The 15,733-nt window shown below is 38.7% G+C and overlaps 1 protein-coding gene across 6 annotated transcripts in view; it reads right to left on the bottom strand.

Annotated features, from left to right (window-relative positions):
• NCOA2 (nuclear receptor coactivator 2) overlaps positions 1-15,733 on the bottom strand; it is a 306,070-nt gene that overhangs the window by 55,924 nt on the left and 234,413 nt on the right. For all 6 annotated transcript variants that reach the window (XM_017872742.1, XM_017872737.1, XM_017872739.1 and 3 more), the window contains 3 exons: positions 10,535-10,638; positions 5,976-6,153; positions 2,352-2,540 (listed from right to left, as the gene is read on the bottom strand). In XM_017872742.1, coding sequence (XP_017728231.1) covers positions 2,352-2,540; positions 5,976-6,153; positions 10,535-10,638 — 471 coding nt within the window. The remainder of the gene's footprint in view (positions 1-2,351; positions 2,541-5,975; positions 6,154-10,534; positions 10,639-15,733) is intronic.

Genomic DNA, 15,733 nt, shown 5'->3' with positions numbered 1-15,733 from the left:
ATACAGCCAATTCTAATCACTTATTCCTCACCTTGCTTCAACTGTTTTATGCATCAGGGTTCACTTCTGGAGGAAAGGGAAAAGTTTTATTTATCTTTGTAACATGCAGAGCACACTGCACAGCCCTTTCAATTTAAAAAAACACTGGACAAATGCTGTTGTTAAAAAACTTAAGTAATCCCTTCATGTCTCATGTCACTGATTTATGATCGTTTACCTCTAAATTTGAGCATTTCCTGAATTTGACAGAGTTTATTATCTATATTTGCTCCTGCTGCTACCCTATCTAAAATATCAGGCTGCCTCGATTTCTCCCTCCACAGTATTCATGCTGTAAGGCAGAGGTTCTCTACAATCAGTACTTCACTAACTACTCTAGGACCCCACAGTGCCTCCTTGGACAGATTTTTCTTTCTCAACTTTTACAGAAATTTTAGTATATAGTTTCTAACTTGGCTGTTCCTGAATTGCTCTGTTGTAGTCTTTTAAAATTATTTCATGTATTATTTCTTCAATAAGACTGAAATATCCAGCAATAGTTGGTATCACAAAATTAAAATGCAATTATAGTCCTCAACAAAATAACAACTAAATTTTTGGGCACTGTGAGATAAACACCTTTCTAGCTACTGTATGAGTTTTATTAACTCAGTTAATCCTCTTAACAGCTCTATGACACATGTAGTAGCATCATTTCCATTTTACAGACAAGATCAAAGCACAAAGTTTAAGTAATTTGTCCAATGTCACACAAACCTTTGGCAAAGCCAGGATTAGATTCTGAGCATGCCATGGCTCAGAAACCCTGTGCTTATGCTATACTGTGTTAACACATAGAACGTACTTTTAAATGTACAAAAAATGTTTATAAAGCACAAAGTAATAAATTAGCTCAGCTATTCCTTTTTATACTGCCTTGGGAATATTATCACAGATGGATAAATTAGCAGCACTTACTCTGTTGCATAAAACAGAATAAAATCATTTGACGTTCCTTACCTAGGCAAAATACTTAATTTTGAAATACTATATATTTATTATCTTTAACAGCTATAATATTTCCTTCTCAATAAAATTTAAATTTTAAAATAAGCATTAAATAACTAGCATTCAATGCGAACCACAGTTCAGCATATTCATTTAAACCTTATTACATTCTGACACTGGTATTGGTGACTTCACTTGATAATAAACTGATACTCAGAAAGGCCAAGGATTCTGTCCAAAGTCCTAGCCAGAGCTGGGAGCAGCTGAATTAGGAGTTGGCCTGTCTGATTATGTAGCCCAGGATGTTTTCAGCCACAAGTGGTCCTCAGCTCTTTCCCTTCTGCTCCCCACGCACAATACACTCTTCAACACTGCCTTGTATTAGAGTGACACTCAGCTGTGTGGACAGTTTGCCTGGTGGGCTCAGGAGGTGGACACTACATCAGCATATCTTTATGGCAAACAGCCTAGTAAACTTACAGTCTAAAACCCGCTCCATTCCCCGCTCCTGTCTCTATCCTCTCTTTAGTACCATTCTATTATATCACATTCTGGGCCCAGCATCCATGGATTGGCTACATGGATTCCATCAACCCCTTGAAAGTAAAATGCTGTTTTACTGTATGCATTTTTCTTTTTTGAGATGGAGTCTCACTCTGTCGCCCAGGCTGGAGTGCAATGGCGCAATCTTGGCTCACTGCAACCTCCGCCTCTCAGGTTTAAGCGATTCTCCTGCCTCAGCCTCCTGAGTAGCTGGGACTACAGGCACATGCCAGCCACCAGGCTACTTTTTGTACTTTTAGTAGAGACGGGGTTTCACCATGTTGGCCAGGATGGTCTCGATCTCTTGACCTCGTGATCCACCTGCCTCAGTCTCCCAAAGTGCTGGGATTACAGGCGTTGAGCCACCGTGCCAGGACAACTGTGCATTTTTCTAGGGCTGTGGCATACAGCTTGCACTAGATGTTCAAAGAGCCTAGGATCCCCCAAAAGTGTGATCACTAATACAGTCACACTAGTACAGCAGCCACTAGCCACATGTGGCTATTCAAATGTAAATTTAATAAAATTAAAAATTCAGCCCCCTAGTTGCACTACTGATATTTCAAGTGCTCACCAGCCACACGTGGCTAGTGGCTGCCACACTAGACGCTAAAGATATGTCACTTCCACCATCGCAGGTAATTCTGTTGGACAGTGCTGTTCTGGAGACTTAAAAATTTCCATCACAAAATAGCAAAATTGAAAAGAACAAAGATACTGCCTCCTCACTTTTCTTCAGGTGACCACTAATTAAAGTGTGAAGGAAGTAGCACAGGAATAAATACACAGACACATAAAACACCCTAGGGGTTCTGTCCCACCTTCTCCTTCTTCTTTGATGGACTTTGGTTGAGAGACAGCAAAGCACTGCATAGTTTCATATTTCTGATGAGCTTCCTGGTTATCATGACCCTCCTCTTCTGAATCAGGTAAAGGTTTTACCAGCATCCGACAATTGAAGGTATGGCTGTTCCGCCTTGGAGGTTCGCCAGACCAAGATCCCCCATTCACTGAGCAAGGCAAAAGCAACCCAGTTTTACAGAGAAACAAACATCAGATTCATTGCCTCTGAATTATTAAAATGATGTAGGAAAAATATGATTATTTCATCTTTACGTAGTACTTTTATACTTTTCTAAATACTTTCATAATCTAGAAGAGGAAAATCTTTTAACATTTTACAACTTGGGTATATCCTGGAATTTTCTGTTTTTTCCCCAAGTTTTAAAATTTTATTATACTTCAAGTTCTGGGATACATGTGGAATCTTGGGATTTTCAAAACATTTTCTACACTACTTCTTTACCCTGACTCCTTCCCTTCAAGTCCAGTCCTGGATTGTTACTAGAATACTATAGTTTTCTACTTTTGCATCTTCCTAACTGATTTCTTGGAAATTGAGTTCAATCTACTTGCATTCCAATTTTAGATAAGTTACCCCTGCTCAAAACTCTGTGAGTGGCACCAAATGCAGTGCACATTAAATTCTTTCAGAGGATTTAGAATTGATGTAGTCTGAAGGATGAAGTCCATTAACACAGATTCTCACTAACCAGCTCCACTGCATCCATCTAACAGGATCTTCCACATTCCCCTGCACAAGCCTCCCCATGCTCCACCATACCAGGGTCGCATGGATGTCCTTGCTCCCGCTGCCACTCTATCTAACACATCAGGTTGCCTCAGTTTCTCTCTCCATAGGTACTCATGCTCTAAGGCTGAGGTCCTCTACAATCAATACTTTACTATCTACTCCCCCATACTGCCTCCTAGGGCAGATTCTTCTTTTCTCAAATTTTACAGAAATTTTAGTATATGGTTTATAACTTTGTTTTTCCTGAGTTGTTCAGTTGTAGTCTTTTTAAATTGTTTCACATATATTTCTTCAATAAGACTGAAGAATCCTTGAAAATACAGTGCTAATGTCATTTATTTTCAAGTTAACTACTTCAGACATCTATTTGAATATTAAAACTAAAAAAAGTATGTATTTAAGAAAGAGACAATGAAAGAGAGGAAAGACATAAATTATTTTTGAAATGCATTAGAGATAACAATGAAAGAAATAAAACAATGACCGATTTTGAGAATTAAAGGGTGTTTATGGATTTTACCAGGTTAACTTCCTCATTTGACACATAAAAAATCTGATACCCAAAGACATGTTCAACTACTAGAAAAGTTGGAATCAGAACCAATCCTAATTCTCATTTTGGTGTTCTTTTCTATATCATTCCTTACGCTTTATCTAAAAACACTGGGGACAGTACAATAGAACAGGGGATCAAAAAAAGGGTGAGTCATAAGAAAACTAATATATTCTCCAGTAACCAGCTAGAGAAAATGGAGAAGGACACGTAGGTGTTATAGCGAACCCAATGGCCCATGAATGGCCCAGTGAACCCAAAGAGACCATGGCCACTGGGCTGTAGAATGAGAAAGGAAACAAACTCTAGAAAGGAAAAAGTTAGCTGTAAGAAATTATCTTAAAATTACAGAAAAACCCATAACTAGCTTTGTATATCTTTGCAGACATTTGGAAAGTTTATTTCAGCATCAGCATTTTATTTTATTATTATTACTTTTTTGAAACAGAGTCTCTGTCACCAAGGCTGGAGTGCAGTGGTATGATCTTGGCTCACTGCAATCTCCACCTCCTGGGCTCAAGGGATTCTCATGCCTCAGCCTCTGGAGAAGCTGGGATTACAGGCACGAGCCACCACGCCCAGCTAATGTTTTGCATTTTTAGTGGAGGCGGGGTTTTGGCATGTTGGCCAGGCTGGTCTCGAACTCCTGACCTCAAGTGATCCACCAGTCTCAGCCTCCCAAAGTGCTGGGATTACAGGGGTAAGCCACTGAGCCCAGCCATTATCAGCATTTAAAAAAGCTTATTTACAAAATAAATACTACACAGAGTAATCAACTGAAGAGAAAAAGAGTTCCTATTAAGTCAGATTAGTAAGTTGAAAGTTAAAAGGATACAATATAAAGTAAGGCAAAAAGCTCTTTAGACAAGTGAATTAATAATAGTGAATTAATAAGTAGAGGTCTTTTAAGGAAGTCATAGAACTACTGAAGAGATGTGAAAATATTAGTTACTTGAAATAAGAAATCCCATTTTCTTAATTTACTAGAGAATATAATAAAGGAATCCTACACAAGTATTCACACATTTTGCATTACTGTTGTAGTCACTTTGAACAAAGAATTATCACATAAAGGAAAAGCTAGCCCGAATGAAATTTGAAAAGGACCTTTTCCTACTTATTATAACAGTAAGACCAGCTAGTATAAACAATCTTAAGAACAGAAATACTTGCCAACTCAGGATTTGACCTTATTTTTCATTTCTTTCAATCCGTGAAGATGTTCTTAGCATCATCAGTTTGAGAATATTAAAAAAAGAATCACTTAGTGAGTGGGAACAGCAGTACTCTAGAGCAGCAGCTAAGGTGGGCCCACGCTGTGAATCACCCACTGCACAGTGTGTCCTTAATCATCACGTATACTCGGACGACATCTCCAAAATAAGATGAAGTCAGGAAATTCGAGACAGGGAGAGTGGGCTAAGGGAGCAGCATCTGGTGATCACACCTACAGGGCCCACCGGAGAGTCTGCGAGACGGAAGAGCCCATTCAGGGCTTGGGCTGTAGCATCTGAACCTTTCCATCTGCCACTTGTTCCTTAACATTTTATTTCTAGAATGTGTATACACCTATAATATGCTTCATGTGCAGGACTCAAAATACGTTGAATCTCAAACTTCTCATGACCTTTGACTTTTCGGATGGTCATGGAGAAAATGAACAAAACGAAGTTGGCTAGAATGGAACAGGGTGAGGCAATGTGTCACCTTAAAAAACAATCTCTACACTATAGCACAAAGGATAGATGCTCGAGGGGATGGATACGCCATCTCCATGATGTGATTATTTCACACTGCATGTCTGTATCAAAACACCTCATGTATCCCATAAATATATACACCTACTATGTACCCACAAAAATAAAAAATTAAAAAACCACAACAATCTTATTGAAAATAGTTGCCATATAAGTACTTTCCATCTGAATCATTTTCATGAATCTGAATCAATTTCTGTTCATTTATCATGAGATAATTACTGCCAAGCAAAATCATCATCATCATCATCATCACTTCTTGGCCTTCTGGCTAAGAAGCAATGATTTTCATGTACTTTAAATATAGGATCAAAAATGATCACTCATTTGAGATCAGTATCTGAAGATGCCCCCTTTTCCATGACTTTTAAGCTTAAACACACAAGCATCTGTAAAAAACTACCCAGTCACTCTCATCCCCATCTGATATAACATAGTTTTATTTGATCCACTTCAACCAAGACAATGTGTGTGTGTATGAGGTGGGGGCAGGTGGAGGTGAGGGGAGGTAGGGAGGGAGACCCAGCAGACAGTCATTTACCTATAGACTTTGGCAGCAGGTTTTTGACAAACTCCGTGTGGTCCCCAACATGCAAGATGCTATATACACTTTTGTTCATCAGCTCTTCTTGGTTATACCTTAGATACTGTGTCACATTCTCTGACACAAACACAACGTTGCCTTCCAGGTTCACTACAAAGAAGAACCCATCAAGGGCCTAGGGGACAAAGTACAAACTGTTAGGATGCAACATAACATCACAGCAATTGTTAAGAAGGGAATGATCCCTTTAAGGGAAACACAATTCACACATGGATAGAAAAGAGATCTTTCTCAGCTCTCTCCCAGTTTTCAGGAACAATTAACACATTTTCTCTTGGTGAAATAGAAATTATTCCATCTTACTAAGTGGGAGAGAGAGCCTAGATTAGGGTTTCTTGTCACAAACTAAATGACCAACACTAACTCCATTAATTTATCAGGAGATAATGACTGTGAAGTAAAAGTGTACAGGCATTCATCTGTATTTTCAAAATGAGATTGACATACTCCACCGGGCCAAGAACAACTTTTATGTCACCAACCTAATGCACGGTAATTTTTATCTACAGTTTTTCATGTTATACAATGAGAGAAAGGAGTCATTAAAATTTTTTTCCCCAGTTTAAGGATAATTACCAGGAAAACCTTCCCAACTTTTACCACCTAGCTGTCACGGATTATATGGAAAACATCACAGATAATTTCAGACCTTTAAAGAAACATCAATCCTTTATTACTTGGTATATATGGGAAAGGGTCTCAGAAGTGTCTCTGATGTGGCAAACTCACCTTCATGGGGACCTCAGCATTGCCCTGCCCTTAGAAGGGCACTAATTATGCCAAATTATTCTATGTTACTTGTTCTCTAGATTAAGAAGCAGGTTCCTAAATTACCTAAATAACAGTAGCAAACTTCCGGTAATGAGTTCACAGCTTCACTTTTTGTTGTCATCCCAATGGAGGTGAGGGAAGGAGATAAAAAAAATCTAGGATCATTTCAGGAAGCTGAGATAATAATAGTGGATGTGGACATGTTCACTGTGCCTTACACGTACCTCCTGAAAGGAATGTTTTATCTTTCCCAATTTATAGAGGAGGAAACTGAGGCTCAAAGAGGTTAACGTCTCAGAACTAGTCAGTGGTAGTAGAGCTTGAATGTGAATCCAGGAGGATCCGATTCCAAAGCTCATGCTTTGATGACCATTCAGGACAGTCCTCTACTCTAATATTCATTCACCCCTAATCCATTTCCCATCATGTTCACTTTGGTGATGGAAATGTAGGGGGTTTAGTGAGTTTCTCCTGGTTACATTACCCCATTTTTCTTTTTTTGATCCTTGCTTATCAAAGCTCTGTTTTTATGGGTCAGGTGAGTGATAAGGACTGAAAGCTTTACGTTGATTCATCATACCTGGCACCAGGACCATGGGGTCTAGTCAGTTTAGGCTGCTCAGTTTCTTTATGATACATGTTTATTACAATTTTATCTTTTTTGAAGATAAGGTCTTGCTCTGCGCCCAGCCTGGTGTGCAGTGGCACGATCATAGCTCACTGCAGCCTTGAACTCCTGGGCTAAAGCTATCCTCCCACCTCAGCCTCCTGAGTAGCTAGGCTCACAGGTATGTACCACCACACCCAGATATTTTTTATTTTTTGAGACAGGGTCTCACTCTGTTGCCTAGGCTGGGGTGCAGTGGCATGATCATGGCTCACCGGAGCCTTCACCTCCTGGGCCCAAGGGATCCTCCCATCTCAGCCTACCAAGTAGCTGGAACCACAGGCACGTACCATCACACTTGACTAATTTTTTAATTTTTGTAATGATGGAGTCTCCCCATGTTGCCCAAGTTGGTCTTGAACTCCTGGGTCCAAGTGATCCTCCTTGTCTCAGCCTCATAAAGGGGTGAAATTACAGGCATGAGTCAGTGCACCAGGCTTTTTAAATTTTCTGTAGAGAAAGGAACTCACTGTGTTGCCCAGGCTGGTCTCAAACTCTCGGCCTCAAGTGATCCTCCCACCACTCCGTAATCCCAAAGTGCTGGGATTATAGGCATGAGCCACTATACCCAGCATGTTTATTACTATTTTTAAGATGAATGTCATATGTATATACACATACAATAATGAATTTGGTGGATGGGGCCTAAAGTGTTTACTTTTTCCCTAGTTTGTTTTTTCCTTAAGTTACTATTAAACAGGCTTCTATTTTATGAGCTATCTTTGAATATATTTCATCTTTAATTCTATTTTAATCACAAAACTAAGTGCTCTCTCAAATTAGAACTGACCATAAGGCACTAAAGAAAGGTTCACCCATTTGGTTTTTAAGTTTTTCTTAAAACATTCTATCAGGTTTTCTCAATGGTATGAACCACATGCAGGACAAAGCAAGACTACATGTAAATAAACAGCCTTTCATGATACATGGTACTAACCTTGAGAACTGTGTGCAAGTGTGTACACTCAGGAGGTTAGGTGATAAGTTATATGCCCAGTGTCCCTCTTCAGCTCATTGATTTGGATATACCCTTTGAGAGGGATTTTCATAATCATATTACCTATGGTTCATTTTTAAAAGTACATGTTGCTTCCTACTGCTTATACCACAGTAAAAAGACTGACTTGAGGCATAATAAAACTGGAAGATGAAATTGTTTCATCTCATAAAGCTGTGTTTTTTTTAAGGCTCACTATGATATGCTCTGATGAAAAAAGCTGACATTTGGTTGTGCTGCCTAGCAACCACTATGCTATGATGTAAGCATGAGTGTGCATCTATGCCTAGGAACAGCTCCATGAGAACATGTTCTCTCTGTTTAAGTGACTGCACGTAAACAGGGATAAAAATTTAAATTCAAACCGCAAGTCACCAGATTTAAGAATAACCTCTCTAACACATTTAACACTCAAGTCCTGCTACACAGGTTCTTGATCAATGTACTAAATTCTCAGAAGACTATTTTGAACGACAAAAATGTTGGTTTGATTTTATGACATCAGGTCTACTGAAATCTAGCAATCTGATTTCTACAACTGATGAACTCAAAAGGCTTGAGTCCCAGCTCTGGTTACTCCCAGCATTTCTATTTAGAAGTCTCAAAAGTCTTCCCAGGAGTTTCCACTCTAATGTTCCCCTACCCCAAGATACGATGAATAAACACAGGTATAGGGAAATTCCCCAACTGTAATAATTTAGTTAACATAATTTTCAAATCACTTTTAATTTATAATTCAAACATTTTCCAAAGGAAATTATCCACTTTCTTTCATTTAATTCTAAATGGTCCACCTAGTTACAGTTTTCATAATCTGCTTCTAAGAACCCAGAGAGAAGTAGCACTCTCTGGCCTTCCACTGCCTTGTTGACTATAGAAAATTGGGTTAAGTGTGTTTTGCTTTTCTCCTGGAAGGTGAGGCTGAATGTTTTCAAGCCAGTGATTCAAGAGGAGATAAGCAAGGGCCAACACTGGGACATTTAAAGCCTTTTGGCCAGCAGGTTCAGCCCCAGGAAATGAAGTTTGTCATTTCTAAATAGAAAGACTGGGTCAGACGATCTTGAAGTCTTTATTGTGTGCCCCTTCTGCTCTGCCCCAATTTTATGGTAGATTTTCACAGAATTAGATTTTCTAAAATAAAATCCCTTTAAACATCAACTGAAAAAAAGAGGTAAGGGGACTATTGGTTATCTTTATTTTAAAATCAGAATTGTTGGCTGCTGCAGCAAGCTAGCTGATTCTACACTGGCAGTGCTGCAAAGCTTCTGGCCATGCAGTCTTTTCAACCTCATCATATCATGAGCCGAGCAAATTATCCTGAGAACTGACATAATTTATGTCTCAGGGTTCCTCTGTTTCTTGTTGTATATTCACTGACATTTTTTTTTTCTCATCTTACCATAACCTACATCTTGAATTTTAATTTTGGAAAAGGTACAGCAAAGCACTTGGCTTTTAGTACTAGTAAATAAAATAGAAAAACTGTACTTTACAAATTCTAGACATTAGCTGGTCATAAAGCTTCCTTAATAAAGAACAGGTAGTTAAGACCAACCTTATGCTTCTCTTCAAAGTTCCTTTTGCCTATTATGTTACTTTTCTTCCTTATGAGATAAATAAGCTAGTTTGAAATAGCATAAGTAGGAAGCATAAAGCTCCTCCTTGGTCCTCATATTTTAACATGTACGTATAGGCATTCGTACATGGCATACACAAAATTTAAGAATTTTGAGAACATTTCAAGCTAAAATACAACACAGAATTTAGTAGGACTTGTGAATAGTTTCCCAAATAAATGCTCAACTGGCAATTACAACTTGTCAATGTCTACTGTAATCTAGTTTATTTAATTCTATGCTAATTTCAAACACACATTTACTGGCAGCAGGAGCCAAAACATACGTAGAGACACAGAGCCGTATCAGCAAGCTCAAGAGGTACATAGTACTAGTACTAGTACTAGTGTGGATTCTCCTTAAATTATATTCACCTGAAATTAAATGTAATAATGTGAAGATCAACAAGATTTTAAAATACAGTACTAAAATGAAGATGTGCTACCTCAAGCATCATAGGCCCCAGTGCATCCTTGTCGATGACACCCTGCCCTGTAGAGGATACATCTGACTTCTGTACTTCATCTATGTTGGCAGCTGCTGCTTTCTCTGCAATAAACATAAGTGTGAGTTAAATGGCAGTGCTATATCAAGGACAGAGTGACACAGAAATGTTTTTATTGTGATGATTTTTAAAAATCTCTAGTGGGATCAGATGCAGCTACAAAAGAGTTAGAGTACATCCCTGTTGCCCCTAAATGGGAGACACTGCTGGAAGCAGAAGTCAGAACATTAACTTTTCACCTCTAGAACCTGTGGCTCAGATCCCCTTTCAGGCTGCTCAGAAAATGAGTTTTGAGGTTTCCTGACAGTCCCTGACAGGCATTTTTTTCTAGATTATGAAACTGCTATATTCTATGGCACAATTAGCTTCTACTCAGGAGATTCCCCAAACTAGGATAAAGGAAGGTCTGTTGTTCAGAATTCAGTAGCATAATCAGAGACAGATTTGCACACATTTGAAGAAATAACAAGGAGTCATAAACTGCTATGGCTGCCCCCATGGGACACTCTGCAATGTCTGCCTGGACTCTTTTACTGTTCCACTTCTGCTTACATTCCCATTTAAAGTGGCCAGGAAGATTTGGTCCCAATGCTTCTCCATCTAAGAAGTTAGAAGCACCCTACCAGAGACTTGGGGAATTTCAATGGCTGCCCTTTGATCTAGCAAAGAGGCACGTAATGTGTGCTCCTGGATGGAAACGTGCAAGGCAAATTTCAGGCTCATGAAGACAGGAAGGCCCCAGAAGACATTCTATCATAGAATGAGAACGTTTTGTGAAAAAGCTCACAGAAGAAAAAGATACACACTTATCAACGTATGTGTAAAGCAGTTATTTCAAGAACACCAAAAAAAGTTTAAAGCATAACATATACATATCAACAACTTGCTAGAAAACAACACAAAATGTGACAATTATGTGTACCTGAATAAATTATATCCTGGTTTATACTGCATGTTATCATTGTAATTAAACGTAGAAATAGAAAACTGTAAATCAATTTAGCACTCAGAATTAACCTGCTTTCAGAAACTTAATAATTTTTTTGTCAAAAATATTTTATGCAGTATGTTGAAAATCTGTAAAGCCTAATTTATGGCTGAGAACCTAGAAAACAAATAGGAATTACGTGGGTCCTCCCAATCTTGCCATTCCCACGACAAAGCTTCCACAGAGCATGTTATCAATGGAAGGGGAAGATGACCTGTGCAGTTCAAGCTCAAACTCAGCCACTGAGAAGTATGACTCCAAGCAAGCTGCTTAAACTTACCTGTCTTCCATATATCAGGGACCGAGCTAAAGTAAATGGGATGATATGTGAAACACTCTTTAAAAATACAAAGAAGTTTTCAAATGTATCATAATACTAGCATATCTGTATTGATTAGTTCTTGAGTTCCATACGTAGTAATTTCTTTGCAGAGCTTATCATAAGCAGACTGTATCTGCTTTATCAACTCTCTAATATATTCCTGATTTACCTCCTTAGATCGAAAAAATTGTGACTGCCTATAAATAGAGATATGACTTGTCTGGTAGCCTTCATAACTCAGTATTAGTAGATTTGTCAGTCCTTGCTTCGTTTCTGGCTTTGCTGCCTTTCCAAGCTCCTCACTGCGGGGTGCTGTACATTTGTTCTGTCTGCAGGCTTCGTCTCATCCCAATTCCTCAGTCAGTCCCTTCTGAGGCGGGAAATACCTCAGGGTCTCCAGCCACAGGATTGGTTTAGCCAGTTATTGCATGTGACTGCCCCCATCCCCTTTTCCTGGAATCTTTTTCATTGCCAAATAGACTCACAGTAAAATAAATGTGCACTGGGGCATACTTTTTAATTTTGTTGGCGGTTCGCTCTGTAAGGATGTTGATTTCTTTTCAAGATCTGCTCACTTTTCTACCCACCATTTCAGGAATAGGATTTGCACTGCTAACTGCTGCTTCATCTAATTTTCAAGGGCCATCTTGCTATGGGAGCTATGCTGGATTTTCCTTGAGCACCACCATCCACACCACACTCTGTGGGGTCTTCTTGGATGCGGACAGGGTGTGTACCTCTCTTAACAGTCCTTGTTATAGAGGCCCCAGTGTGCCTCAGACCTAAGGATCCCTATGTTTCATGAATACTAAATCTCAAGGCCCATATAAAAGATGTCATAATTTGTGTGGTCCTACTGCATTTATTTCTTGATTGTCTTCAGTGTTGCGGCAGTCCATGTACAGGAGCAATGTGCTGACACACCACAGATTGAGTGATCCGCAGCCTTTCCTTCACTTAACTATTCACAGGGGTCGCATTCTCCCATCAGGGGTCACATTCTCCCATCTTTCAGTAGCAGCAGTGATTCTCAAAATGCAATGGTAAACGTAAGACAACCGCCCTGGAGGGGGGTCTATCAGAATGTGCAGTGGGAACACACAGACAGCTTGAAAGGTGTGCTTCGCTGAGATTCGAATACATCTTCCTAGGAGGATATCCCCATTCTCCTGCCTCCTACAGCGTGACACACAGTGCACAAAAGAGTAGGCTACCCCACTTGAAGGTAAGCTTTTTGAACTGTGTCTGGATCCTCAATAGCACCATCCGATTTCAGACCAGGTTTTCACTGCATCTATGGGGGCTGACTGAGAGGCTAGAGCCACCACCAGCACTTCCTCCCAGAAGCATGGGAGCAAGTGAGATCGAGGTGTGTGGAAAAAGAAAGTAATTTTCCCCTTTTGCCTCACTGGACCTCCAGGGTAGAGGAGGAGGATACAATGGGCGGACAGGGTCAAGTAATATGGGAAAGGGTTTCCTAAAAACTGGTCTTAAATAACAACCTTATCTTGCTATAGTCAAGAAGTTTCAAGGCATCTCATATTCTCTCAGGATCCCAAGTCCTATTATTCCACTGTTTTATTATTTTTAAGAATGAATTTAGTTTAGGTTAATGTTGTGGGGAGAGAGGGAGAGGAAACAATAGCTGCCAATCACAAAGGCAATCCTGCACCTATCGCTGATCGCTAGAAAACATCAGGCTATTTGGCACATGAGATTCTGATAGCACAATAGTAATGAATTATTGTTTTCTATGGTATCGATACTAATGCTGCATTTTTGGGCAAAATAGATACAAAATAATGATGTTCGTGATAGTAACCAAATTCTAGGCCTTTTAAAGACAATAAGTACGCCTTGTGAGATGTTTATGGTACCAGGGTATGATCATCTTCCTGAGGATCTAAATTCAGCCATCAACATTCTGTGCGATACAAAAACCTTAACTTAGATAACTCAATCAGGCAGGTTCCTCAACACTGGTTAAGTTTTCGTGCCGGGGTATTCTAAATTCTAGCAACATGCTCAGGCAAAGAATTTTAGACTTTTGTCAAAGGTTATGTAGAATCAGGATCAAATCTGTACAGAATTTTATTTTTAGGAATTTATAGATCAGATATAATTTGGGGTAAGGGCCTATGATTTAAATTGGGAGATGATTTAGATCTCACAAAACATGTGTTTGAGGAACAACTGGAGGAAAGCCTGGATAAAAATAATTATTACCCTGAAACATTATTTATAAATGCGAAACATGCTGTTTTATTCTTTAAAATATTCAACTGATAAATATTTAAGAGGAAGAAAGCAGTAACTAACAGCAGTAATGGAGAATGAGTGGCCTATGTGAGCCCACATGAGGGAATAGAACAGTGACACTGGGATGGGCAGAGTAGCCTGTGTCTGTGTGTCTGGTCTGTGGCCTGCACTGTCTATGCAGGGGAAGCAAAGTGAAAAATCCTCGTCCGCTGAGGGCTCACCCTCTCTCCAGGAGGGCAAAACTATTACAACCCAACCAAATGAAGACAACATAGGGCTAAACGGCAAGCCCTCGGTTCAAAAAAGGGATGGAAATGGCTGGACATAGCTGAAAGTATTTCACATATGTTGTAACCGAATTGGATTCTGCAGGATATGCAAGTGGACAGCAAGAAAACAGGTGGGGACGGATGTGTGGCTGGCATCGGGCCACTACAAAATTTCAGCCTGGCTTGAAAGCCTATGGTAAGGAACACTGGTGAAACGTTGATCTAAGCTGGAACTCTAGCAATTTCAGACAGAAAATAAAACAACAAAGGTGTTCACAAGATCAGCCTAAACGTATATTAGAGGAAACTGTGATTTGAAAGAAAATTCCAAATGAGTTTATAGGTTACTTGCAAGAAAAGTTTTAAAAAGTGTTGCAATATTTACACAAATGCTATTTATATATATTAAGAGAATGGGAAATTTTTATTCCTCATAAAGTAAGGAAATATAAGAAAAAAGGGTAAAGAATTCAGAGCTTCTTACTCTTATCCTTGCAAGAATGAAACACCTATTTTCTAGCTAATTTGTCATCTATTCTTTAATTCTGTATTGAATTTGTGCTTTGACCATTTCTCAATATTAAAAAGAAAAAAATCAATAATATGAAGTGATAGAAAACACTCAGAAATAGGGCTTTACCAATGTAATTGGAATCTAAATTAAACTGGTCCTAAATTTATGTTATTTGGGTACTTTTCATGAAGTAATTACTACCTCTGTTGAATGTTCAGTTGAGCCTTGAAATTATACAGGAGGAGGAAAAAGAAGGGAGGAAGGGAGGAGGAAAAAGAAAAGGACTCTTTAGAGAGATACTATTATGTTAACCGGACATATACTGGTATCTTGACAGAGCATTTCAGTAACGAGTATGCTATTTTTATGTACCAGATATAAATAAGCTTAAATCCTTCGATATTTATACTCCTGTAAGTACAGCATTACTATACTAAAACACACTATTTAATATTTTTAAATAAGGCAGTTTTCTCAGCGGTCACAAACTATATTTACTTTTCTATATTTTGCATCCATTAACCATAAAAATATATTGTTACAAAAATATCCTTCAGTAAACTAAACAGTAGAAAGCTCATCTCAGAGTTTCATACGATCAAAACCTTATGAAATCTCATTATTACAGATGGAACACTTTTTAAATCAGAGAAAGAGATGATAAAATCAAATTTTCAGAGACTACTAGAAGATTTCTTCTAAGCCCTGACTTCATTATTTCTTCCTGCTACGCTTTTCCCATCAAAGTTATTCTTTTTATTGTATTAAATTTTTTTTTTTTTTTTTT

Source organism: Rhinopithecus bieti, unplaced genomic scaffold (assembly GCF_001698545.2).
Source record: "Rhinopithecus bieti isolate Rb0 unplaced genomic scaffold, ASM169854v2 scaffold_6536, whole genome shotgun sequence".
NCBI lineage: Eukaryota > Metazoa > Chordata > Mammalia > Primates > Cercopithecidae > Rhinopithecus > Rhinopithecus bieti.
Note: the sequence above shows the minus strand (reverse complement) of the source record. Positions and strands in the feature narration are given on the sequence as shown.